The sequence below is a fragment of the Labeo rohita genome, chromosome 1 (genome assembly GCF_022985175.1).
Source record: "Labeo rohita strain BAU-BD-2019 chromosome 1, IGBB_LRoh.1.0, whole genome shotgun sequence".
Classification (NCBI taxonomy): Eukaryota; Metazoa; Chordata; class Actinopteri; order Cypriniformes; family Cyprinidae; genus Labeo; species Labeo rohita.
Window position 1 is genome coordinate 29,249,882 of NC_066869.1, and position 24,460 is coordinate 29,274,341.

The following is a 24,460-nucleotide window of genomic DNA, read 5'->3' on the forward strand; positions in this document are numbered from 1 at the left end:
GGAGCCCCTACCAAGTAATTAGTACATATACAGTAAATTAAAATACTTTCCAGAAGGCCAACAATTCACTAAAAATGTTTTTTTATTGGTCTTATGAAGTATTCTAATTTGTTGAGATAGTGAATTGGTGGGTTTTAGTTAAATGTGAGCCAAAATCATCACAATTAAAAGAACCAAAGACTTAAACTACTTCAGTCTGTGTCCATTGAATTTATTTAATACACGAGTTTCAAAATTTGAGTTGAATTACTGAAATAAATGAACTTTTCCACAACATTCTAATTTATTGAGATGCACCTGTATATTACATGAAAACATGATTAGCCTGAAAATTTTAGGATAGCTTATTTAAGGATGGAGCAGAATAATTAAAAGTAACCCATAATTTTTTCCATGACGGAACCATTTTCAGGCCTGGAAATCATAATTTTGAAATTCCCTGATTTTCCATGACAAAGAAAATCCTGGATATTGATACAAGCAGCATTCCAAAAAGAAAAAAACTTTTTAAAGAAACATGCTATATTTCACTATTTTTCTTACTTCAACTTGAAAAACAGCAAAACACACATCAATTACCAGTACGTCTTGAATGGATTGGACTAGTTAAGATCAGCTGTTAACAAAAACAAATGATACATTGAACTGTGGTCCTGTTTTGTTTAGAGATGATTATACTGTATGACAACAAAGATAATGTCTGATGTCACTGTAAGAAGAAATCACAAGCAGATAAAGGACACTCACCATTTTTATCCAGACATTTTATTACAATTCAGATACACATTGCCATAATATGTATACCTTGTGTTATCTCCATACATTTGTTAGTGATTGATTAAATCATAAATAATTTTAAGACTGTAAAAAAGGCCCTATAAAAACAGCTAGAGGAAATTGTTACACACTTGCCACCCTCTTTTAACAAATCACAAATAATTGAAAGCTACATTTCACAATCAATACAACCCACACATAATCTTAAATCTAATTTAAGTTTTATCGGTCCCAAAGTGCAAGAATAAATAATGCTGTAGATTAGTCAATACAAATCACAAGGCTCAGACAGTAAAACCAACCACAGTATTCAGCATTCATATGAGATGACATTAGCACCATACAGCTTGATGTGTAAATGTGTCGTGTGTTTCCACCACAGCTTTTTGGGGGGGTAAGAGTGTTTAAAGTGCCTGTTCGGTCCCTCATGCTCAGTGCGGTAGGGGGAACATCTGCAGAACAAAACATTTCTTAGTGTGGTTATGCACAGTGCTTTTTAATAACATTAATAAAGTGAATACAGTGTATTTTCAGTGTGCAAAACAGACGAGAAATGGATAAAGAATTTAAAATGTGATGGTTGGTTACAGAGTGACTTTTGTGTTGTAGTGTGTGTTCGTGTGACTTTACCTTTGGTTTAGTGTGTCTAGTGAAAGGTACACCCTCTTCAGCAGTGTGTGTGTCCAGCACATCCTTACTCTGGCTGTCTGAACTGAGTGTGTCCATTAAGCTGGTAGTACACACTGAGTGAGTGTTATAACCGCTATCCACCTGCAGAGAACATGAAGGACAAGTTAAACCTAAAATTCAGCTGAAGACTGTAGTTCACAATTCTACGACATTCTCTCACAATTCTGACTTAACTCGCAACTCTGAGAAAAAAGTCGTAATTCTGAGCGAGATATAAATTCACAAATGCAAGTTATAAAGTCATTTTTTTTTTTTTTATCATTTTTTTTGTTTCTAATTTTTAATAACCTGCAATTGTACGTTTATATCATGCAACTCTAAGAAAAAAGAATTGCGAGTTTACGTCACGCAATTCTGACTTTATAACTTGCAATTGTGAGTTTATATCACAGAATTCTGAGGGGGAAAAAAAAAAATTGGGAAATATAAACTGACATTTGCAAGAAAAGTCAGAATTGCAAGTTTTTAAAAATCACACAATTTTGACTTTATAATTTGCAATTTTGAGTTTATACTATGCAATTCTGAGAAAAAAAAAAAAAATCAGAATTGTAAGTTTATACCTCACAATTATAACTATGACTCGCAATTACGAGAGAAAAAAAAGCCACAATTGGGAACGTTTGACTTTATAGCTCGCAACTGTGAGTTTATAACATGCAACTGGGGGGGAAAAAAAAGGAGAAAGAATTGAGAGTTTATATCACGCAATTCTTACATTATATAAACACATTGTAATTTTATCTCTCACAATTCTCAGGGAAAAAAAAAAACTTAAGTCTTTTACCCTCAGAATTGGACTTTTGTTCTAGCAAATGCAAGTAAATTCCCAATTGCGAGTTATAAGGTCAGAATTTTGTAGTTTATATTTTTTTTTAGCTCATATCACGCAAATCTGAGGGGGAAAAAAAAAAGTCACAATTGTGAGTTTATATCACGAAACAAAATCTTATATCTTGCAATTCTGAGGGGGAAAAAAAACAATTGGGAAATATAAACTTACATTTGCAAGAAATGTTAGAATTGTGAGTTTAAAAAAAAAAAAAAAAAAAAAAAAAAAAAAAAAACAACACAATTGCAAGTTGTAAAGTCAGAATTGCGAGTTTATAACTCACAATTCTTTTAAATCAAAAGTCTTTTACTCTAAAAAAAAAAAAATGACTTTTTTTCCTTGCAAATGCGAGTTTATATTTCCCAGTTCTGCCTGTGAGATATAAATTCACAACTGCGAGTTATAAAGTCAAAATTATTTTGTTTTTAATCACACAATTCTAATTTTATAACTCGCAATTTGAAGTTTATATCATGCAACTCTGAGGAAAAAAAGAATTGTGAGTTTACATCACGCACTTTATAACTTGCGATTGAGTTTATATCTCACAATTCTAAGAAGGAAGGAAAAAAAAAAAAAAAAGTTTTTTACCCTCAGAATTAGATTTTTTTTTTTTGCAAATGCGAGATTTAAAATTTTTGCAAATGTGAGATAACTTTTTATTTACAATTGGGAGATATAAATTTGCAGTTGTGAGTTATAAAGTCCGAATTTTTAATCGCGCAATTCTGACTTTGTAACTCACAATTGCAAGTTTATAAATCACACAATTCTGACTATCAGTTTGTATCACAAAAAAGTCAGAATTGTGAGAAGTCACAATATCCTTCTATAATTTGTTTTATGCAGTGGTGGAAACAGGCTTATATCATTTTAATTTTTAAAAAATGTTTATGTATAATCTTTAAATAAAATGTTTTAAAATGTACGCTTTATCTACAGCATACTTTTTATTTAAAGTTTGTTCTTTAGAAATAAGCAAACTTTTTATCATCATTTTAAAAATTAATATTAACATTTAAATAAAGATAATAATAAGTGATATGTAGATGGAGAAAGAAACTATTCTTAAAGTGTGTGCTATAGAAATAAGCATACATTTTTATAAGAATATAATAAATATTAACTGAAAAATAAAGTTTGTTTTAGAGTTACTAAAAAAAAAAAAAAAAAAAAAAAAAAAAAAAGTTATATATATATATATATATATATATATATATATATATATATATATATATATATATATATATATATAGCTTTTCACTGGTCAAAAAAAAAATAAAAATAAAATAATAATAATAAATCAGATAAAATTCTTAGGGTGAAAGAGATTAGCTAGAGCAGTAGCTGTTACTGGCCAGTTTTGCAGCTGTTTTATGTCAGTTACATCTGCTGAGCTACTGTTTAAACAGCTCTTCATCTAGTTCTATAGTGTTTGGAAGCTATTTGGAAGCAGCTGGCATTCTGGTCACCTGACAGCACGCATACTAACCTGCATGCTAATGTCGTACGGTGTAATGCTTCCTTCCGCTAGCATGGATACGAACATGTGCGTGCTCTCAGCGTTAGGCACACTGCCTGTTCGAGAGCTGGACAGTCTAACTGGCGACACATTGTCCTCTTCAGGAACCCAGCCACAGGATTCCTCGCCGCTCCTACTGCTGACCACTTCCTCATTTTCCCTTCTCTCAGTCTCACTGCTTCCTCCAGCATCTTTTACAAAATGCTCATCTTGATCCATTTGCTCAGAAACAGCCACAGAGGACTCAGATTCACTCCCCAAAGATTGGTGTTCTTCTCGCGTGGTATGAGGTCCTGTCGAGTTAGCATCCAAGTCCATGGTGGGTAAAGGTTCACTGGGATTGATGTTCTCCTTGTCCTGGAGGGTTGGGTGAAGGAGGATAGGGGAAATGTGAGTAGGAGAGGCCCACATACAGCCTCTGTTTCTGGGTCGGGACTGAAAGGGGGAGCAGCTTCGAATAGGGGAACAGCCCTCCACCAATGGGCTTTCTCCACATCTGTTCATGTCCATGTCTGAGCTGCCCATAGGAACACCATTGGGGGACAGAAACGACAGCCTTTTCCTCTCACCTATAAAGACAAAGTTTTGTCACTTAATATATACTTATAGTTGAGGTCAAAAGTTTACATACACCTTGCAGAATTTGCAAAATGTTAATTATTTTTGCAAAATAAAAGGGATCATACAAAATGCTTGTTTTTTTTTTTAGTACTGACCTGAAAAAGATATTTCACATAGACAAAAGTTGACATATAGTCCACAAGATATATATATATATAAAAAAAAAAAAAAAAAAATAAAAATTATAAAAATGATCCTGTTTAAAAGGTTAAATACACTTGATTCTTAATACTGTGTTGTTACCTAAATGATCCACAGCTGTGTTTTTCATGAGTCCCTTTTTTGTCCTGAACAGTTAAACTGCCCGCTGTTCTTCAAAAAAATAAAAAAATCCTTCAGGTCCCAAAAAGTCTTTGGTTTCAGCATTTTTGTGTATTTGACCCCTTTCCAACAATGACTGTATGATTTTGAAATCCATCTTTTTACAATGAGGACAACTGAAGTTACTCAGTTATTATGTATTATAATAACTCAGTTGTTATATTATTATAGAAGGCTCAAATGCTCACTGATACTTCAGAAGGAAACACGATGCATTAAGAGCCAGGGATGTAAACTTTTGAACAGAACAGAATAAAATAAAACAAAATAACTTCAATTTACCCTGATCTTCAAATTCAGAATGTTTTCTGAAGGCGGCAGTTAAACTGTTCAGAAACCAATCGTTTCGCTAGATAAGACCCTTCTTCCTCGGCTGGGATCGTTTACAACCGCATTTGGGATTGTTTGAAGCTGCATTTAAACTGCATTTTGAAAGTTCAAACTCGGGGCACCATAGCAGTCTATTACATGGAGAAAAATTCTGAAATATTTTCCTCAAAAAACACAATTTCTTTACGACTGAAGAAAGACAGACATGAACATCTTGGATGACAAGGGGGTGAGTAAATTATCTGTAAATTGTTGTTCTGAAAATGAACTTCTCCTTTAAGAATCAAGTGTATGTAAACTTTTGAACGGCGTCATTTGATTATAAACTATTTTCTCTTGTGAACTATATGTAAATGTATTTATGTGAAATATCTTATTCAGGTCAGTACTAAATAAAAAACAATAACATGCATATTGTATGATCCCACTTATTATGGTAAAATAATTAACATTTGGCAGATTCTGCAAGATGTATGTACACTTTTGACTTCAACTGTATACTTAAGTTTCCCAAGCATGATTTTGAGAGTTAGTGAAAAGCTATTAGTTAATTATATTCCAATAGAACTCAGATTTCTCACCTGATACAGGCGTCACAGAATGCTGAAGTCTGATGGGCGACAGAACAGGAGACTTGAAAGCAGGCGACGACCTCTCTGAAAACATGGGACTTGTGACACTGCCCAGACTGTATGCTCGACACTGGCCTTGGATAGGACTGGATGAAAACTGGCCCTGAGGATTATGGATAAAACATAGTATTAAATTTTAAATATCTTTACATACCCTTCATCCACATTTTACTACAAAGGTGTAGTTTCACCCTTGTAGTTTCATCATGATCTATGATGTATCTGGTACGTACAGACAAGGGCGTCCCAGTTGGAATACCACACTGAAGTGGAGAGACAATAACAGAAGACATCATCTCTCGACTGCTTGAAGGGACGTTATGGGAATATCTGTCTGGGCTGGAAGGGGTAGAGGACTCAGAGCCGCTGTCATGGCCATCAAGAAACAGCTTCCGCCGCAGTGAAGAGGAGCTGAGGCTCTCCTGCACCTGCTCGGTTAACTCTTCTGTCTTGTAGTAATCACCTGGTACAACAGAAAAGAAAGTTCTCAAGCTAATATCATTATGTACCTAAGCAAAGGAAAACATGCTAATATCTGCTATTATTTGATCTGACACAACAAAATAAATTTATTTACTGTCAGACTTTAAATAACTTGACCTAATATTGTACTCGGTCAAATGCACTCTCAGGATTTTGTGGAAGGCAAATGGTTATGGATATAAGTAGTCAGTGCATAAAAGCTTGCAGACAAGTTTTAATATAAATAAAAGGGAAACTCATAAAATTTCCACAATTTACTTATTATAAATTAGTACTTTGTCATTATGAATTCCCCTCATAAGTTTTTAAAAGGACAAATTTAATCTTATTTCTCAGTTAATGAGGTCATATAAACTATACATAAGAAAAAAAGCAAAATGGTGTTAAAAATTGTTTTAGAAGAAATGTAGAATGTCCCACTGTGGGACTGTTTTTATTTTTAAGTTTCTCTTTCTGCTAATAAAGGCTGCATTTATTTTATCAAAAGTACAGTTAAAAAAAAAAAAAAAAAAAAAAAATATATATATATATATATATATATATATATATATATATATATATATATATATATATATATATATATATATATATATATAATTATATATACATACAAATTTAAAGTAACTATTTTTTTATGTGAAATTAACTTTTTCTATTTTAAAATATACTTTATTCCTCTGATGCAAAGCTGAATTTCAAATCTTCAGTATCACATACACTACAAGTCAAATGTTTTCAGTAAGATTTTTAATGTTTTTTTTGCTCACCAAGCCTGCATTTATTTGATCCAAAGCACAGCAACATTTTGAAATATTTTTACTATTTAAAATAACTGTTTTCTATTTGCATATATTTAAAAATGTAATTATTGTTGTTGTTGGAAACAGCTTAGTAGAATGTTTTGATTAAAGTTCAGAAGAACAGCATTTATCTGAAATAGAAAACTTTTGTAACCTTATAAGTGTCTTAATCATCACTTTTGATCAGTTTAAAGCATCCTTGCTAAATAAAAGTATTAACTTCTATCATTTCTTTTCTCAAAAAAAAAAAAAAAAAACCTGACTCCAAGCTTTTGAATGGTATAATGTTACAAAAGCGTTTTATTTTAGATAAATGCACAACTGTTTTGAATATTGATGATGATGATTTAACTACTATTAATAATAATAATAATAATAATAATAATAATAATAATAACAACAACAACATTTCTTGAACAAATCATCACGTGACACTGAAGACTTTAATGATGCTATAATCAATTTTCAGTAATGATGCTGACAATGTAGCTTTGATCACAAGAATAAATTACATTTTAAAATATATTCAATTTTTTTTTGCTGTATTTTGAATCAAATAAATGCAGGCTTGGTGAGCAGAAGAGACTTCTATATATATATATATATATATATATCTTATAACTTTTGACTGGTAGTGTAATTATTCAGAAATCAGTTTTTAAAAAAAATTAAAGTCTCAGTAGTTGTGCTGCTTCATATTTTTGTGGAAAATGTTGTATTGTTTTATTATTAAAATGGTCAAAAGAACTGCATTTATTTAAAATAGAAATCTTTTATAATCTTTTATTAACATTATAAATGTCTGAAACACTGGAAAAATGTATTAATTTCCAAAAACAAATAAATAAATAAATCTTTCTGACCCCATACTTTTGAACAGTGGTGTATTATAAATTACACTTTGAAATGAAGCGATAACTAAATAAATTAGTTACCCAAAACTTTTTCAAGATTGAAGTCCACAGGTAGAGACAGTACCGTCTGACAGATTGCTAAAACACAAACAATCAAAAAACAATTATTCTAAATCCACATTCATCAATTTCTAAATTTACAACAGGGATAATTTATGATTTGTCTTGAACAAACCATTTATTTTCTTTGATGGCTGAACTGGCTCTGTTACCAGTGGAGACAAAGGACCTAAAATGAGACAGTTTAAGTCAATATCTAAACATTACTTTGGTTGTAATAGCATCATAAAAATCTCTCTCTCTTTTTTGTGTCATGACTTACTTTTCTGATGTGGCACTTTTACAGCTTGTTTAGCTGCTGGAGGTCCCCACGGAGATGGAACAATTGCACCTTTAGTAAAAAACTGAACAAACAAAAAATAATCTACTGACGCATCTTTCTCTTTAGTTAAAATAAAACATTTTCACGGACAGGGACCGGTTTACGTGTAAGTAGTAAAGCATTTTTACCTGTTCAATAGCATTCTGCCGTTTTTCCTCAATCTCTGCATCAGCCCTTAATGTGTTAAAACACAGTTGAGACAACATCATGAGAACATGAACAAATTAAAAAACAACAACAACTAGCATTATTGTAAAACACTACAAAACAGAAATCCATACCTGGCTTGGCTCAGAAACATAGCCTGGCGGTGAATGTCCTCTGGGTCTATTTCCACAGGAAGCAAATTTGCCATTTCATCAATAGACCATTTGAACTTGGCTGGTGTCTACAACACACAACACAAACAGAAATCACATTTCTACCCTTTTTCGTGATTTTACCTTATTTCCAGAGTCAGATACTCACCGCTGATGAGCTCTTGGAGCTTTTAAACACCGACGGGCTGGGCATCAGAGGTTCATGCAGACGGTGATAGTCGTTTGGGCTCTCAAACGGGTTCAGTATAGCAGGTCTTCCAGGAGTCTCTGGTGTTATATAAATCTCTGCTATATCTCCCATCTTAAAAACGGCGTCCAGCCAACCAGGCTACGCTTTAAAAAGAAACGAAATGAGTGAAAGCCTGGAGATCCTTTAGAATATCAACAAATCAGAGCGGTAAACATCCTGTTTGGTAATACATCATTGCGTCTCTTTAGTAACGACCAAACGATTGTTGTTCGGATTTTCTACCTTTGTTAGTCTGCAGTCTTTGCATGTGTTTAAAAAGCCAAAAACGGTAAATAAGTACTCTTAATTAATACTTACAACGCACGAAACTCAAACAAGCCCAACAGTGATCTCTGAATGGCTCTAACGTCTGATTTAATTTTCGCTCAAGACGTGCTAGCCAATCACAATCCAGCAGAATATGCAAAACAACCAATCAGGTGACGAGAATGACCGACTTAACGTCTCGACGTAACTTCCTTTAGAACACCTACAACTTTATTGACATGCTTACCACAGCAAAAAGCGCGAGGCGTGAATGTAACTGCTGTCAGTCTGTGTATATTTTTTAATGCAAGATTTGTGAAGTCGACCGGTGTTTAATTCGCAAATGGTTGGAAGACGTCAGGCACTAACAGAAATAGACGTGTCAGGGTCATCTGAATGAATTATAGTGCTTTGTTATTGTCAAGTGGTTGAATAGCTTTAGCACGATAGCATTATGGCCAGTCCCGCGAACGCAAATATGAATGCTGTCAGAGAGACTATGGATGGTAAGATAAAAATGTTTACAACAAAGAAATACTCCTTAAAAATGTTGTTTCGAAACGTAAAAGGTTCATTCACTAATATGATATTCTCTGTCCTGATTTGGTATTAATATTGCTACTGGTTTACACATTGCATGATTCTTTCTTATAAACCTCATAATTTCAATGGAGCAGTTATGTCAAATATGTCATTGTGTTTTGTTCTTACATTTCCAGTTCTCCTGGAGATATCAAGGCTCCTGAATACAGGATTGGACATGGAGTCTTTGTCAATATGTGTCCGTCTCTGTGAGCAGGGGATCAATCCCGAAGCGCTGTCATCAGTTATCAAAGAACTCAGAAGAGCCTCGGACTCATTAAAGGTAGTGGATTTGTGGTGGCACAGTCTTATTTCAGCTACTCTCCACTTACTTGTTTTATCCACTCTTCCTTATTTTGGTTTGATGCAAGATCACAAATAGCCTATATTAATATTCCTGTACAGTAACCTGGGTAATTAGGTAAGGTAATGTTAGACTAGTCAACATTTTAAAATGCAGATAGTTTCTGCAATCCTCCACTCCTGAGTTGCTCTACCATGCAGATCACATATTGGACATTCAGAATGTTTTCCTTGTGGAACACATGGGAGTTTCTGTGAAGTGCTTTTTTAAGGGAAGCAAAGTACACTACCAGTCAAAAGTTTTTTGAACAGTGAGTTTTTTTTAATAAATAAAAAAAAAAAAAAAGAACTCTCCTCTGCTTACCAAGCATTTATTTATAAAAAAAAAAAGTAAAATTTGTAAGTATTCTTACTATTTAAAATAACTTTTTAATTTTCTGTTTGAATATATTTTAAAATGTAATTTATTTGTGATTTCAAAGCTGAATTTTTAGCATCATTACTCCAGTCATATGGTCCTTCAGAAATCATTCTAATATTCTGAATTGCTGCTGAAAACATTTATTATTATTATGTTGAAAAAAGCTGAGTAGAATTTTTTTTCAGGTTCAGAAGAACAGCTGAAAATAGAAATCTTCTGTAACATTGTAAATGTTTTAAACTGTGTTTAAACAGAACACAGTTTTTTAAATGGTCAAATATTTCACAGTATTACTGCTTTTGCTGTGTTTTGGATCAAATAAATGCAGGCTTGGTGAGCAGAAGAGTCTTCTTTAAAAAAAAAAAAAAATGAAAAATCTTACTGTTCAAAAACTTTTGACTGGTAGTGTATGTTTTTGCTTGATTAAAAATAAACTATTTTCTGCCAGAGGAACAATTTTCAGCAAGATTTTTTTATGCAAAATTCATTTAAAATTCATTTGTCACTACTGGATTATTTAAATGAAAACCATAGTTCATAGGCCTTAAAATATACCATATACTTTTTTTCTAGTTCATTTTATTAACTGTCATCTTTGTTTGATCTTTTAGGCTTCTGAAAACAGCACTAGTCAAGGATGACCAGTCGAAATTTCATCAATGGCAGAGTGGTGCCTGTTGGAGAAGAAGGAACTGCACAGTGCAGTGTATATAAGCATGTACATAGGATTAATTTGTTAAAACAGTTGCATTGCCTTGTGTTTGACCTACTTCCATGTGCCTCAGTATGTACAATTGGACTGTTAAATTGTGTTCCTTTTTTTAATGTTGTGTATACTAATAACTGTAATTCATTACAATGCTAACATGTCCTCAAAACATATATTACCATATGGAACCATTTTTTGCCTCAGATTAAATCAGTAAAATATTTTTTACCCCAACTGTACTTTATGTGTATATGATCGCTGAAAAGCATTTCCTCTGCACCTCCATGTGCGTTTATGTCTTTTAACCACATGATGGCGACAGCAGTGCATTTATAGGGAACTCATGCATACATTAGTTCTGCTTTGAATTCTGTCCTAGCATTGTAATTTCAGTCTTTTATGGTTTATTTATTCATTTATGATAAACGTCATGGCCAGGACTCTATTTTTTTTTTTTTTTTTTTTTCAGAGCAGCAAGTTTGATTTGATTAGATCATTAGGCCTGTTCTCCAACTCACAAGTGCTTTTTTGCACAGATCTGACATCAGTCTCTGGGAATGTTTAAGGTCACGTTTTGTAAAAGCACTGTAGATCTTAGATCAGCCCAAAAGGCAGCATACCTGGCGTGAGCTTCATTAACACCCAGCCGTGCTGAGAGGGAGAGGTGGCTGTGTCCTTGGTTCCTGCAGACAGGAGGCATAATGTTTCACTCCTGCAGCGAGAACTCATTTATGTGTCTGTAATCACCTCAACCTTATGTCTGCTCTTATTTCTAAATATTTACCCCGAGTCAAGTCGTTTCGCAAGGAGAGGTTTTCAGCAGAATGTGCTTTAGTTTAAAGAATAAGCTCACCCATAAATGAAAATGTACATCATTTTCTCACCAGCGGATCCTCTGCAGTGAATGGGTGCCGTCAGAATGAGCGGTCAGAATTCCTATTGCGTTCCTGCCCTTTAGAGGGATAAGAAAAGTCTAACCATATGTTTGAATCCATTAAATAAGGCTATTCGTAATGTTTTAACAGTGTTTTGATAGTAATCCCTCACAGATTTGTTGATTCTGTGAAAGAAACACCTCCTGTTTCGAGTGTGGGTCAAGGGAGCACCGTCTTCAGGCCTCCATTGAATCACCTTTAACAAAGACACAAACACCAACAGCATGTGGAGAATGATTGCAACCGCTTGTTGGAATGACAGGTGTTATCAACTAAAGCGGACCAGGCGTGTCTCTTCATGAGGCCGGCTAATGATGCGCAACGATGGGGTAGTTTATTCCTCACTGTGAATTAGTATCATAAAGGTTGCCACAGTGACAGTGACATCACTCATCAGTACCATCGAATAATTTTTGTTAGCTATATTTGTGTGACCATCAGTCTCCAAACAATATGAATCTGACTTCTGCGGCATTTTATTGGTCAATGTTTTATAATCTATTTTTTCCAAGAAGAACACCATCAAGAGTTTGCAAAGCGAGCCTACACTGACTTTGGTTAATTGAACTTCTAAAAAGGATGAGACCAAATAACACAATTAAGTATTCTGAGGTTGATGTGTAATTATCATATTCCCATCCTCTAATTCATGCATTAATTGCTTTAATTAGCAAAGCAATTAAAAAAACAATGCTTAGCTCTGTAATAGCACCCACCTTCAGTAACTGTTTATGTAAATTCCCTTGTGTTTGGTGTAGGTTAATGAAATGTTTGTTATTAAATGGGAATTCTGTCTGTTCAAGTATGTAATTATCAATAGTTTAGCTGTAAATTTAATAATTGTGTTTTAACCTTCTAAGTGATGCATGCAATGCAACAGGGTTCTTTGTTCACAGGTATGTGATAAACAACTGGTATTAATCTAAAGCTGATGAAAATGACAATACCCTTGTGCAAGGTTAATTGAAAGTTTAAAATGTGTAATTGTAGGTTATAATCCCATTTTTTTAAAACATAATTCCTTTGAAAAGAACGGGTCCAATGACCTTTGTTGGAATGTTTGCTCTCAACCATTTCGCTCTTATAAATTGCTGTTTGTTTAGTTACAGCCCTTGGACCCTGTTTGGACCATCTCAATTTCCCCCCTTTTCTCCACTGTACATTCTTTTCAGAATCCTATCCTCCAAAGTAAAGTTCCAATATCATATTTTAAAACAGCTAAGCGCAATACAACTTTAGACAGCTGAACTGTTTACTATGTAAAGATGATGTAAACTATTCTAAAATATAAGTTATTCCTCTGATGCAAAGCATAAGAAGCCATTACTCCAGTTTTCAGTGTCACATGATCCTTCAGAAATCAGTTTAATATGCTAATTTGCTACACTGGGTTAAAATTCTGGGTTAAAAACAACCATTTCTATATATTTCTAAATATATTGGACCACTGAAGTCACATGTACTACTTTGTCGATCATCTTGGTACTTTTCTGGGCCTTGAACGTGGTAGTACCCTGTCTATGGGAGGTCAGAGACCTTTCGGATTTCATCAATATCTTAAGTTGTGTTCTGAAGATAAAGGTCTTACGGTTTTGGAACAACATGTGGGAGAGTAATTAATGACAGCATTTTCATTTTGGGGTGAACTAACGCTTTAAGACTATTGATTTATGAAGATTATATTCTGTGAAACATGGCTCAACGTGACAATGGCTTGGTGATTTGTCTCAGAACACACAGCACAAGCATATTACAAGGTCTGAATTGGCGTCGATTAATCTTTGCACAGCGGCCTCACACACCTGTCAAAAGACCTCTAAGAGAAAAGTACTTTTCTTTCACGCTTAATAATATCCTTTACCCTCTCATGTGGAATGTCAAAAAGCTGTACGTCCGACAGACTTGAACTCTTCCGGATGTCAAGCCTGTTACTAACTTCATCAGAAGTGCATCAATTCCCATTAGCTGCAAATGAACGTGTGCGAGGCGCGTCACCTCGATGCCCGTTTGATCAGCGGCGCCGTTTAAATGCCACTTCGACTCTCATTAACCTCCGCACCGGACATTTACCGCGCGTCCGAGCCGAGCTTCCCACTAGACAAACAAAAGGGGCTGATAATACTAATGCTCGTGTTGTGACAGCGCTATTTATAATGATTAATGATCCCGTGTTTTAGTTGATTACAGTGCCGCCGAGTCTCCATACTTGTTTCAATTAGTGTTGTGAAGGTCGCTAAACTAATCCCTCACCCCCGTACGCATAATCTTTTCCCATTAATAATCATACAATGCTTTCTGCCCTCATGCTCATTTGAATCACAGGCTCTGCTAAAGGAAAAGACATCTTCAAGTACTACTGCTTTAGACAGGAAATATGATGATGATGTTGATGATGTTTGGTGTGCTCTTCCCAACGCTGTGACTCATTGACCTGCTCCCTCAAGGGATTTCTCAATTGGGCTTTAGCATTTAATACATCCTTATTTGTCTAATTAGAGTGGATGGAATGATATTTAGGCCTCATGAATTTGATCTGCTACCGAACTCTTTCTCTGCAGGCTTGAGTGGGTCATATATTACTGTCGACAGGACCAGAAGCAACCTGTCATTTTCTATCAGACCCAGTTCACTGTACTGCACACAGAGTCTTAGATGCATAAAGCATGACTATATTTAAATTATTTTTATGTGACAAGATCCATTGCTTTGGGGCACATTAGGCTACTGTAGCTGAAAAGATGCAGTGCTTCTCTGATAAAAAACAAACAAAAAAAAAAACCCAGCTAAAACCAGCCTAAGATGGTTGGCTGGTCTTAGCTGGTTTTATCTGGTCTCCCAGCCTGGCTAGGCTGGTCAGGCTGTTATAGCTGATTGTTCTAGCTGGTCTCCCAGCCTGACGAGCTAAGACCAAGATGACCAGCTTAGGAAGTGGCCAAAACCCTTCTAAAACTAGCCCGCTGACCGGCTAAGACGAGGCTGGGAGACCATCTAAAACCACCAAACAGCTTAGGCTGGTTTTAGTGTTTTTTGTTTTTTTTTCCAGCACAGTTTTCCATTGTAGGGCGACAAAAAAATATATTGGAAAGGCCAAGTGTCCCTTGTATTGAGGAAGTTTCAGTTGATTATGTGTCTTTTTTTTTTTTTTTTGAGTTTTGTGTGGATCCGGACGTTCAGATAATGGGCAATTCAGTCTTAAAACCTTGAAAGTGCATTATTTCACTTTCTGAAGTCAGTTTTATGGTGAAATGCCTGAAATAAGGTCTGCAGTGAACACAGACTCAGATATTTATTTTTGTGTCTTGATAAAGGCGGTTGTTAAATGGTTTTAACAAATGTCTAAACTGGACTACAGAGGTTGTTGGGTGTCAGACATCATCAGGCTGAACATGTAAACTCATCTATTCGCTAATCTGCTTTTACAGCCTCATTGTGTTTATAAAGTGCATCCAGAAAATATTCACAGCACTTCACTTTTTCCACATTTTGTTATGTTACTGCCTAATTCCAAAATTAAATTATATAAGGCTATATAAGGTGTGACAGTTAACAGTGCATGTCAGAGCACAAGCCAAGAAGTCCAAGAAATTGTCTGTCTACCTCAGAGACAGGATTGTATTGAGGCACAGATATGGGGAAGGGTACAGAAAAATTTCTCAACTGTAAATGTAAGAACTTTGGAACCACCAAGACTCTTCCTAGAGCGGGTCGCCCAGCCAAACTGAGCGATTCGGGGAGAAGGGCCTTAGTCAGGGAGGTGACCAAGAACCTGATGGTCACTCTGTAAGAGCTCCAGCGTTTCTCTTAAAGAGAGGAGAACCTTCCAGAAGAGCAACCGTCTCTGCAGCACTCCACCACTCAGGCCTGGCCCAGACGAAAAGCCTGACAGCCTGTCTGGAGTTTGCCAAAAGGCACCTGAAGGACTCTCAGACCATGAGACACAAATTCTCTGGTCTGGTGAAACAAAGATTGAACTCTTTGGCCTGAATGCCAAGCGTCACTCATCATGCTGTGGGGATGTTTTTCAGTGGCAGGAACTAGGAGACTAGTCAGGATCCTTGATGAAAACCTCCTCCAGAGTGCTCTGGACCTCAGACTGGGACGATGGTTCATCTTTCAACAGGACAACGACCCTAAGCACACAGCCAAGAAAACAAAGTAGCTACAGGACAACTCTGTAAATGTCCTTGAGTGGCCAAGCCAGAGTCCAGACTTGAACCCGACTGAACACCTCTGGAGAGATCTGAAAATGCCTGTTCAGTGACACTCCCCATCCAACCTGATGGAGCTTGAGATGTCCTGCAAAGAAGAATGGGAGAAACTGCCCAAAAGTTGGTGTGCCAAGCTTGTATTATACTCAAAAAGACTTGAGGCTGTAATTAGTTTTTTTTTTTTTTTGTAAAATTGAGGAAAATAATGAATTTAATCAATGTCGGAATAAGGCTGTAACATAACAACATGTGAAAAAAGTGAAGTGCTGTAAATACTTTCCGGATTCACTGTACTCTCACTCTTGCAAACTAACTAACTCGCTTTCAACCAAGAGTCAGGATCTTTGTGACAAAGATGACGTCAGTTGTGCATTAGTTAAGAAGTTATGCTAGCATAGTTTGGAGATGGGCTAAAGATAGGTGATCTTTTGCTTTGTTGTATTTGGTAATGTAAATGTAATTTAATTGTATCTATGCTTTACAATTCACAAGTTGAGTTTATTTGTGAAGACTATCAAATTTACATCCAATTCAAAATACAAATGTATTATTATTATTTTATTTTTTCATGGGCCACGGTTTGCCAAAAATGTGTCATTGCAAACATGCCCTGACATAATTTTGTGACCGCATCCCTTGATGGTCAAATAATACTAACTACATAAGCACATAAACAATTAAGGTTAAGACATACCTGTTATTTGTTTAACAAAAAGGTTCTGGTCATCAAAGCTTCTTTTGGTACCTCAAAAATGTATTTATTTTGTGAATTTTGTACAAATTACCAGTATCATCATATTTTTGCAATTGAAGCAAGTTGTCACATATGTATTAAATATTATAATGTATTAAATATTATATTTTACACCATTTAAATTACAGTTTGTATTTGTTAAAGGGGTTTTCAAAAATGACTGTCATTAATTACTCACCATCATGTCGTTCCAAATCTGCAAGACCTTTGTTCATTTTGGAGCACAAATTAAGATATTTTGATGAAATCCGAGAGCTTTCTGACCCTGCATTGACAGCAATGCAACGGACACGTTCAGTCCCAGAAAGGTAGTAAGGACATTGTTAAAATAGTCTATATGTCATACTTCATGAAACTCATGAATGCGCATCGAAGGCTAGCACCGAAGAGAAGAAATTTTAAAATAAATTTGTTATTTTTGTATTATTTGCACACAAAAAAAGTATTCCCATAGTTTCATAACATTACGGTTGAACCACTGATGTCACATGGACTATTTTGAAGATGTCCTTATTACATTTCTGGGCCTTGAACTTATCAGTTGCGTTGCTGTCTATGCAGGGTCAGAAAGCTTTCAGATCATCAAAAATATCTTAATTTGTGTTCCAAAGATGAACGAAGGTCTTATGGGTTTGGAACGACATGAGGGTGAGTAGTTACTGACAGTGCTGTGTATATCTTTTTTTTTTTTTTTAAAGAAGCTGGTCCAGAATCACCACAAAAGAGCAACTTCTTCCCAAGGCCTAACTCACTCCACTGCCCCGCACTAGCAGTAAGTCTTTTATCCACAGCTTGCTCACTGCTGTAGCTGAGTGAAGGTTATTTGCCAGCTGAATGACCCCTCTTGTTTAGGTTTGATGGATGTCGTAGAAAGTGAACCCAGCAGGGGGTCTAAGGGGCAGAATGTGTGTGTGTGTGTGTGTGAGAGAGAGAGTGAGTGTAAGGAAAAGGATGCTCTATGATCTGTGAAGAACCAGAGCGAGAGAGAAAGAGAGTGTGCACCTGAGTGTTAGCATCAATGCTTATGAGGCTTATCCATCAAACTCAACACACAGCTAAGCACGAATGAATAACCCTCGCCCTCTCTCCGCCTCAAGAGGAAAGGATAAAAAATCACACTGCCTTTGAGGTCACAGAAGTTGTTGGTGGAAAAGTTCAGTTACATGCGTTTTAAAGGAAGCATTCTTCCTCAAAACAGGTTACAGACCTTTGGAATGGATGTAAAGAGAAGATAAACATTGTGAAATAGAAGAATGAAAAATCGGAGGACAAATCTGAGTTTTAAGGTTTAGGATTCTAACCTTAGAATTTTTTTCAAAACAGCAAAGATTTGAGGAAAATGCTTTAAAGCAATCTTTTGTAAATGGTATTATAGAAATAAAATAACTGCTTGACTTATTTCATAATGCTGATCTATGCTAAAGTTCACCCAAAAATGAAAAACTTTTGTCCATCTTTGAAACACATAAAGAAACCTGAGAGATTTCTGTTCCTCTACCAAGTCCTAAGTCCTTTCAATTGATAAAGAATCGACTGAGATTTTAAACAAAATCAATATGAATAGAGTGCTTTCCAAGTCTTCTGAAGAGACATAATTGCTGTATATGATTAACAGATTTAATGTTGGTGTTTATTCATACATACACATCAACATGCATAGTGTACACAGAGCTATGAAAGCCGTTTTCACTACTGAATACAATTTTTTTTTTTTTTAATAAAGTAATTGCGACTTTATCTTACAATTCTGACTTTTTCTAGCAATTGTGAGTTTACATGTTGCAATTCTGACTTTTTCCTCAGAATTGCCAACTTGACCTCGCGGCAATTCGTCAGTTTTGACAAGGTGGCTAATTCATACAAATTCGTCCAACTTCACTTGTTTGAATTCATATGATTTGGCAAGGTGATGAGTGGCAAATTTGTAGGAAGGCCCACATCTAAACCCATCCATAAACTGAACCATCTCAGAAATCGGACAAAATTGTACAAGTGAGGTCATACAAATTTGGATGATACAAACTCACGGCAATTCATCAATTTTTGATAAGGTGGCTAATTTGTATGAATTCATACATCCTCACTTGTATGAATTCATACGCTTTGTAAAAAAATCATACGTATTTTGTGAGGTAGCAAATTTGTAGGAAGGACCACATCAAGCCCCGTCTCTAACTTGAACCATCACAGAAATCGTACAAAATTGTACAAATGAGGTCATACAAATTCGTACAAATTAGCCACCTCATAAAATGTGTACAAATTGACTGTTAGATGGCGTTGGAATTGTATAATACAAAATCACAGCAATTTGTCAATTTTTTCTACAAGGTGGCTAATTCCTACAAATTCCTACGACCTCAGTCGTATGAATTCATATGATTTGTGAAAAATCTTACGTATTTTACGAGGTGGCAAATTTGTAGGAAGGACCACATCTAACCCCGTCCCTAAACCAAACCATTACAGAAATTGCAAAAAAAAAAAAAAAAAAAAAAAAAAAAAAAGTGAGGATGTACGAATTCGTACAAATCAACCACCTCATAAAATGTGTACAAATTGACCATTAGATAGCATTGGAACTGTGTGATACGAACTCGCAATTGCATGTTATAAAGTCAGAATTGTGAGTTATCTTGCAATTCTGACTTTATAACACGCAATTGTGAGTTAAGTCAGAATTGTGTGATATAAACATATCAGTCATTTTCCCCCCTAAAATTGGACTTTATAACTTGCAATTTCAAGTTTATATCTCACAATTCTGAAAAAAACAAAAGTCGGAATTGCCAGTTTGAATCATGCAATTTTAAGAAAAACATTCTGAATTGTGAGAAATCGCAGTACCCTTTTTTTATGTTTTACTCAGTGGCGGAAATGGGTTTCCATACATCAAATATGGTGAATAGAAGCTAAAACTAGTTTGCTTGACATACAAGAACCAATGAGTTTTAGTATGGTTGATCTGCCTTTTACTGTATTTGACATGCCCTAAGTGCCATACGTGTTGATTACCCTGATAGCATACGTACATCACAGAGACGTCTATTTGACGTCTGCTTTTACATCTGCGAATGTTTTAGAGTGTTTGCTTATCTGTAAGACGTCTATAGGACGTTTCCTATCAGATGTCAAATAGACATTTATTAGATGTCTTTAAGATGTTTATTATTTAGAATGTATGTAAAACTGACATCTTACAGACGTCTGTCAGATGTTTGTACACAGCAGATGCTTTCCAGATCAACAGATCTTTAACAGACATCTTGTAAATGTACGTGTGCTATCTGGGTAACTACTTATATAAAAGCCAAATTTATAAATCTGTTTATTTTATTTATTTTTCAGTATCCTTTTATTACATTAGTCTGGTTGATGACAAGTTTCTTTTGTTTTGAGTGAGTCAAGTGATTCATTCATAAAAACTGTATTTATTGTGAAAATAGAGAAAGTATTTGGCAGTGTTGTATCTGAAATATAGGTTATATATAATATAGTTGTTTTATAAATCCTGCTAAAACATCTTTAACCAGTCTAGGCACTCTTCAAGACTCTTAGCTTAGACCAGCTAAGACCATTTTAAACCAGTAAGCAAATTAGTTTAGGATCTGTTAAGTCTGTTATTTGTATGTCTATATGTATTTCTTAAAGCACAGAGTGGTATGTCCAAATTTATTGTATTCATTAAACTGTAGGGGTAACAATATATCATATTTTTATATATCGCAATAATGATAATTATAGTAATAAATAATAATAAAAACCTTACCATTTTAACTCATTTTGGCTTTGTTCAAAGTATTATGAAAGTATTGTATCATGAGCTCAGTATCGTGTGTTAAACTGAATTGAGACATGAGTGTATTGTAACACCCCTATAAAACAGTAGACAAAAAGAATAAAGAAAGAAGTTAACCTGTTGACTGCTTGGTAACTGTTAGGATATGTTTGACAATATGTCAAGGAGTTGTTTTTAGAATAACCTATTCACCCTTTTCATCACGTAAATTTAAAATTAAACTTGTTCATTTAGAGTGGCATGTTCAAAAAAGTTGAGTTTTCAGCTCTTAGGGGAATATCTTGTTCTGCATAATTACCCAAATTTGATTGGAACTGAACTTGACTTCTGGAGATGACTTTTAATGAATGTAAATCAGGCATCTCACATCCCCACAATTAATTTTGTCTGTAACAAAAAAAAAAAAAAAAAAAAAAATCTTGTTAGAAAACAGAAAAAAGTCTTAAAAAGCTGACAGAGGAGTGCTGTCAGGCATTTTTCTGCTCTATCTCATCTCCATGACTGGCACTCTAGAGATATTTTCCCCTCCCTGACTTTGATCATGGAAGTGATGTTCTAGAAGAAGCTGGAGTGAATTCCAATGTGAGGTGGGCATCTCTTTAGCATACCTAAATAAAACTGGGTGCCCCCCCTTGGAACTTGGCTGTAAGTTTTAGCCCTAATTTCATATGCATGTCTTCATGTAAACATGTGTTTTCTTAAAACACATCATTGTCCACTGTACAAAACAAGGAAAGAATGGCTCCATCAGATGTTACCACAAATTTACCACATGATTTACTCACCCTCAAGCCATCCTGGGTGTATAGGACTTTCTTCTTTCATATGAATACAATCAAAAGTGTATTAAAAATGTCCTGGCTCTTCTAAGCTTTACAATGGCAGTGAATGGGAGGGTCAAGATTTTAAAGCCTAAAGAAAGTGCATCCATTCATCATAAAAGCACTCCACACAGCTCCAGGGGGTTAGTAAAAAACTTTCTGAAGCGAAGCAATGTCCAAGTTTTAACTTTATAAACCTTAATCACTAGCTTCCGCTAACTGTCATATGCATGTTCATGAGAGAGTGGTGTTTCAGCGAATGACAAAGGACGTAGGCGTAGCATAAGCTCATGTGAAAAGTCTTACGAGAACCAAGTTTTGTTTACAGCAAAGAAAAAACAGTCTCCTTTTGCCTCCATTTTTCTTTACAAATCCTTGTTTTGTACTTCTAATTCGTGACTGGTGTTTTGTTTTGCTCTCTCCACTGCAATTCTGTGCTTACGCTACATCACTGGAACACCACTTTCTTGTGAACGTGTGTATGATAGTTAGTGGAAGCTAGAAATAAAAGTTTCTAAAGTTTTAAATATGAATATTTTTCTTACACAAACGCATTGCTTTACTTCAGAAGGCCTTTAGTAACCACTTGGAGCTGTGTGGTGTATTTTTATGACGGATGGATGCACTTTATTGGGCTTCAAAATCTCAACACCCATTCACTGCCATTTTACCATTTGGAAGACTCATGACGTATTTTAATATAACTCCAGTTGTATTGGTCTGAAAGAAGAAAGTCATATACATCTAAGATGGCTTAAGGGCAAGAGCATAAGTTTGCTTTTGACATTGGTGGCGACATAAACTCAAGTAACCCAAGTTTACCATAAAATCACATTATATTTGTCCCAAATTAATGTTTATAATGACTTTATCCTAGCCTGGACGATTGTGTATGTTTCCACACAATGTTTGTCTTTTTGTCTGTATGCTTTATATAAGGAGCTAATAATAGCCATAGATGGTGCTTTCTCTTTCCGTTTGCTATGTCTTTTCAAAAACACTGTACTTCAAACTCATCCATGCAACTTTGTTAATTCCTGAAGTGAACTTTTATATTAACTGTTTTAGACTGCCGTCTTAAATTGGGTGCAATGTCTGTGAGTCATTCTAAACGTGGCGCTGCGCTTCTCGTCTGGTGTGCGACTATGTTCCGCTCATGTATTAAAAGCGTGTCTTGATAGCGTACAGTTTTCTAATGCATTTACTTTAACTTCTTAGGTAGGCTAATATCAATGGTATGATGTTTCAGATGCATCCGAAATTACAAAACATATATTTAATTGTTTGATCAAAATTAATGATAGGGAGAGTTGGGTAGTCTCTGGATATTGGTAGGGACATGTCCCTGGCGTCCCCCACCCCCAATTTTACGCCCCTGCTTAAGGGTGAGTAAATCATGGGGTAATTTTCATTTTTGGGTGAACTGCCCCTTTAAGTCACACCCACAGTGAGGAAGGAAGGTCAGGTCACACAATAGTCTTTGATTGATTTAATGGATGCACGCTGCAGTAGATTTGCAGCTATGTGAAGTAATTCAAAACGCAAGCATGTAAATTCATCAAATAGAAATATGTTATAAAGGGAAATGAAATTAATGGAAGTTAAGTACCTTCAGTAACTGATTGTGGTTATGCAGTTCCACAATTTTATATTTCATCTAGAAACTAAGAAATAAAATAACTGTAAAACAAAATAAGTGTTGAACAATTCCGAAGTCTTCTAAAGTAACAATTTATTGTATGCAACAAGGCAGCACAAAATATCTGTACCATATCAACATATTATGATTTTTTTTTTTTTTTAAACAAAAAGATACAATACATGTGCTACAATATGACACAGCTACAATATGATTTTTGTACTTATTGGTATAGAGTGAAAGATGATACACACAGCTTTGGGCAGTGGATGCTCACATGCCATATTTTAGGTAGAGTTGAAGTCTAAAGTTTGCATACACCTTGCAGAATCTGCAAAGTGTTAATTATTTAACCAAAATAAGAGGGATCATACAAATGCATGTTATTTTTTTATTTAGTGCTGACCTGAATAAGATTTTTTACATAAAATGTGTTTACATAGTCAATGAGAATAATAGATGAACTTATAAAAATGACCCTGTTCAAAAGTTTGCATATGCTTGATTCTTAATGTGTTGTCACCTGAATGATACACAGTTGTGTTTTTTTGTTTAGTGATAGTTGTTCATGAATCCCTTGTTTGTCCTGAACAGTTAAACTCCCGCTGTTCTTAATCCTTAAGGTCCGACAAATTTTTTTGGTTTTCCGGCATTTTTGTGTATTTGAACCCTTTCCAACAATGACTCTATGATTTTGAGATCCATCTCTTCACACTGAGGACAACTGAGGAACTCAGTTGTCCTCAGTGTGAAAAGATGGATCTCAAAATCATACAGTCATTGTTGAAAAGGGTTCAAATACACAAAAATGTTAAAAAAAACCAAACAAAGAATTTGTGGGACCTGGAGGGCTTTTCTGAAGAACACTGGGCAGTTTAACTCATAAACAACTATCACTAAACAAACAAACAAACAAACAAAACACAGCTGTCGACCGTTAAGATAACAAGACCGAATCAAATGTATGTAAACTTTTGAACTGGGCCATTTTTATAAATTCAACTTTTATTTTCTCTTGTGGACTATATGTAAATGTCTTTTATGTGAAATATCTTATTCGGGTCAGTACTAAATAAAAAATAACATGCATTTTGGTAAATAATTAACATTGCAGATTCTGCAAGGTGTATGTAAACTTTTTACTTCAACTGTATAATTTTGATTGGTTG

The 24,460-nt window shown here is 34.9% G+C and overlaps 2 protein-coding genes across 5 annotated transcripts; one reads left to right on the plus strand and one right to left on the minus strand.

Annotated features, from left to right (window-relative positions):
• Nucleotides 1-753: 753 nt before the first annotated feature.
• bora (bora aurora kinase A activator) lies at nt 754-12,095 on the minus strand. Of its 4 annotated transcripts, XM_051121305.1 has the most exons (13): nt 12,020-12,095; nt 11,756-11,818; nt 8,773-8,957; nt 8,586-8,692; nt 8,433-8,478; nt 8,245-8,326; nt 8,098-8,151; nt 7,944-8,000; nt 5,959-6,188; nt 5,675-5,828; nt 3,792-4,390; nt 1,408-1,548; nt 754-1,229 (listed from the first exon to the last, which is right to left on the minus strand). In XM_051121305.1, exons 3-13 carry the CDS (start codon nt 8,923-8,925, stop codon nt 1,209-1,211), a joined length of 1,644 nt encoding a protein of 547 aa, XP_050977262.1. In that variant the 5' UTR covers nt 8,926-8,957; nt 11,756-11,818; nt 12,020-12,095; the 3' UTR covers nt 754-1,208. The 4 variants fall into 4 exon arrangements, with proteins under 4 accessions (XP_050977262.1, XP_050977253.1, XP_050977271.1 ...); XM_051121296.1 differs by lacking the exons at nt 11,756-11,818; nt 12,020-12,095 and adding an exon at nt 9,172-9,253; XM_051121314.1 differs by lacking the exons at nt 11,756-11,818; nt 12,020-12,095 and adding an exon at nt 9,172-9,249 and having other exon boundaries at nt 8,773-8,952.
• mzt1 (mitotic spindle organizing protein 1) lies at nt 9,337-11,598 on the plus strand. The gene is made up of 3 exons (XM_051121334.1): nt 9,337-9,626; nt 9,840-9,985; nt 11,038-11,598. Exons 1-3 carry the CDS (start codon nt 9,575-9,577, stop codon nt 11,065-11,067), a joined length of 228 nt encoding a protein of 75 aa, XP_050977291.1. The 5' UTR covers nt 9,337-9,574; the 3' UTR covers nt 11,068-11,598.
• Nucleotides 12,096-24,460: the final 12,365 nt, after the last annotated feature.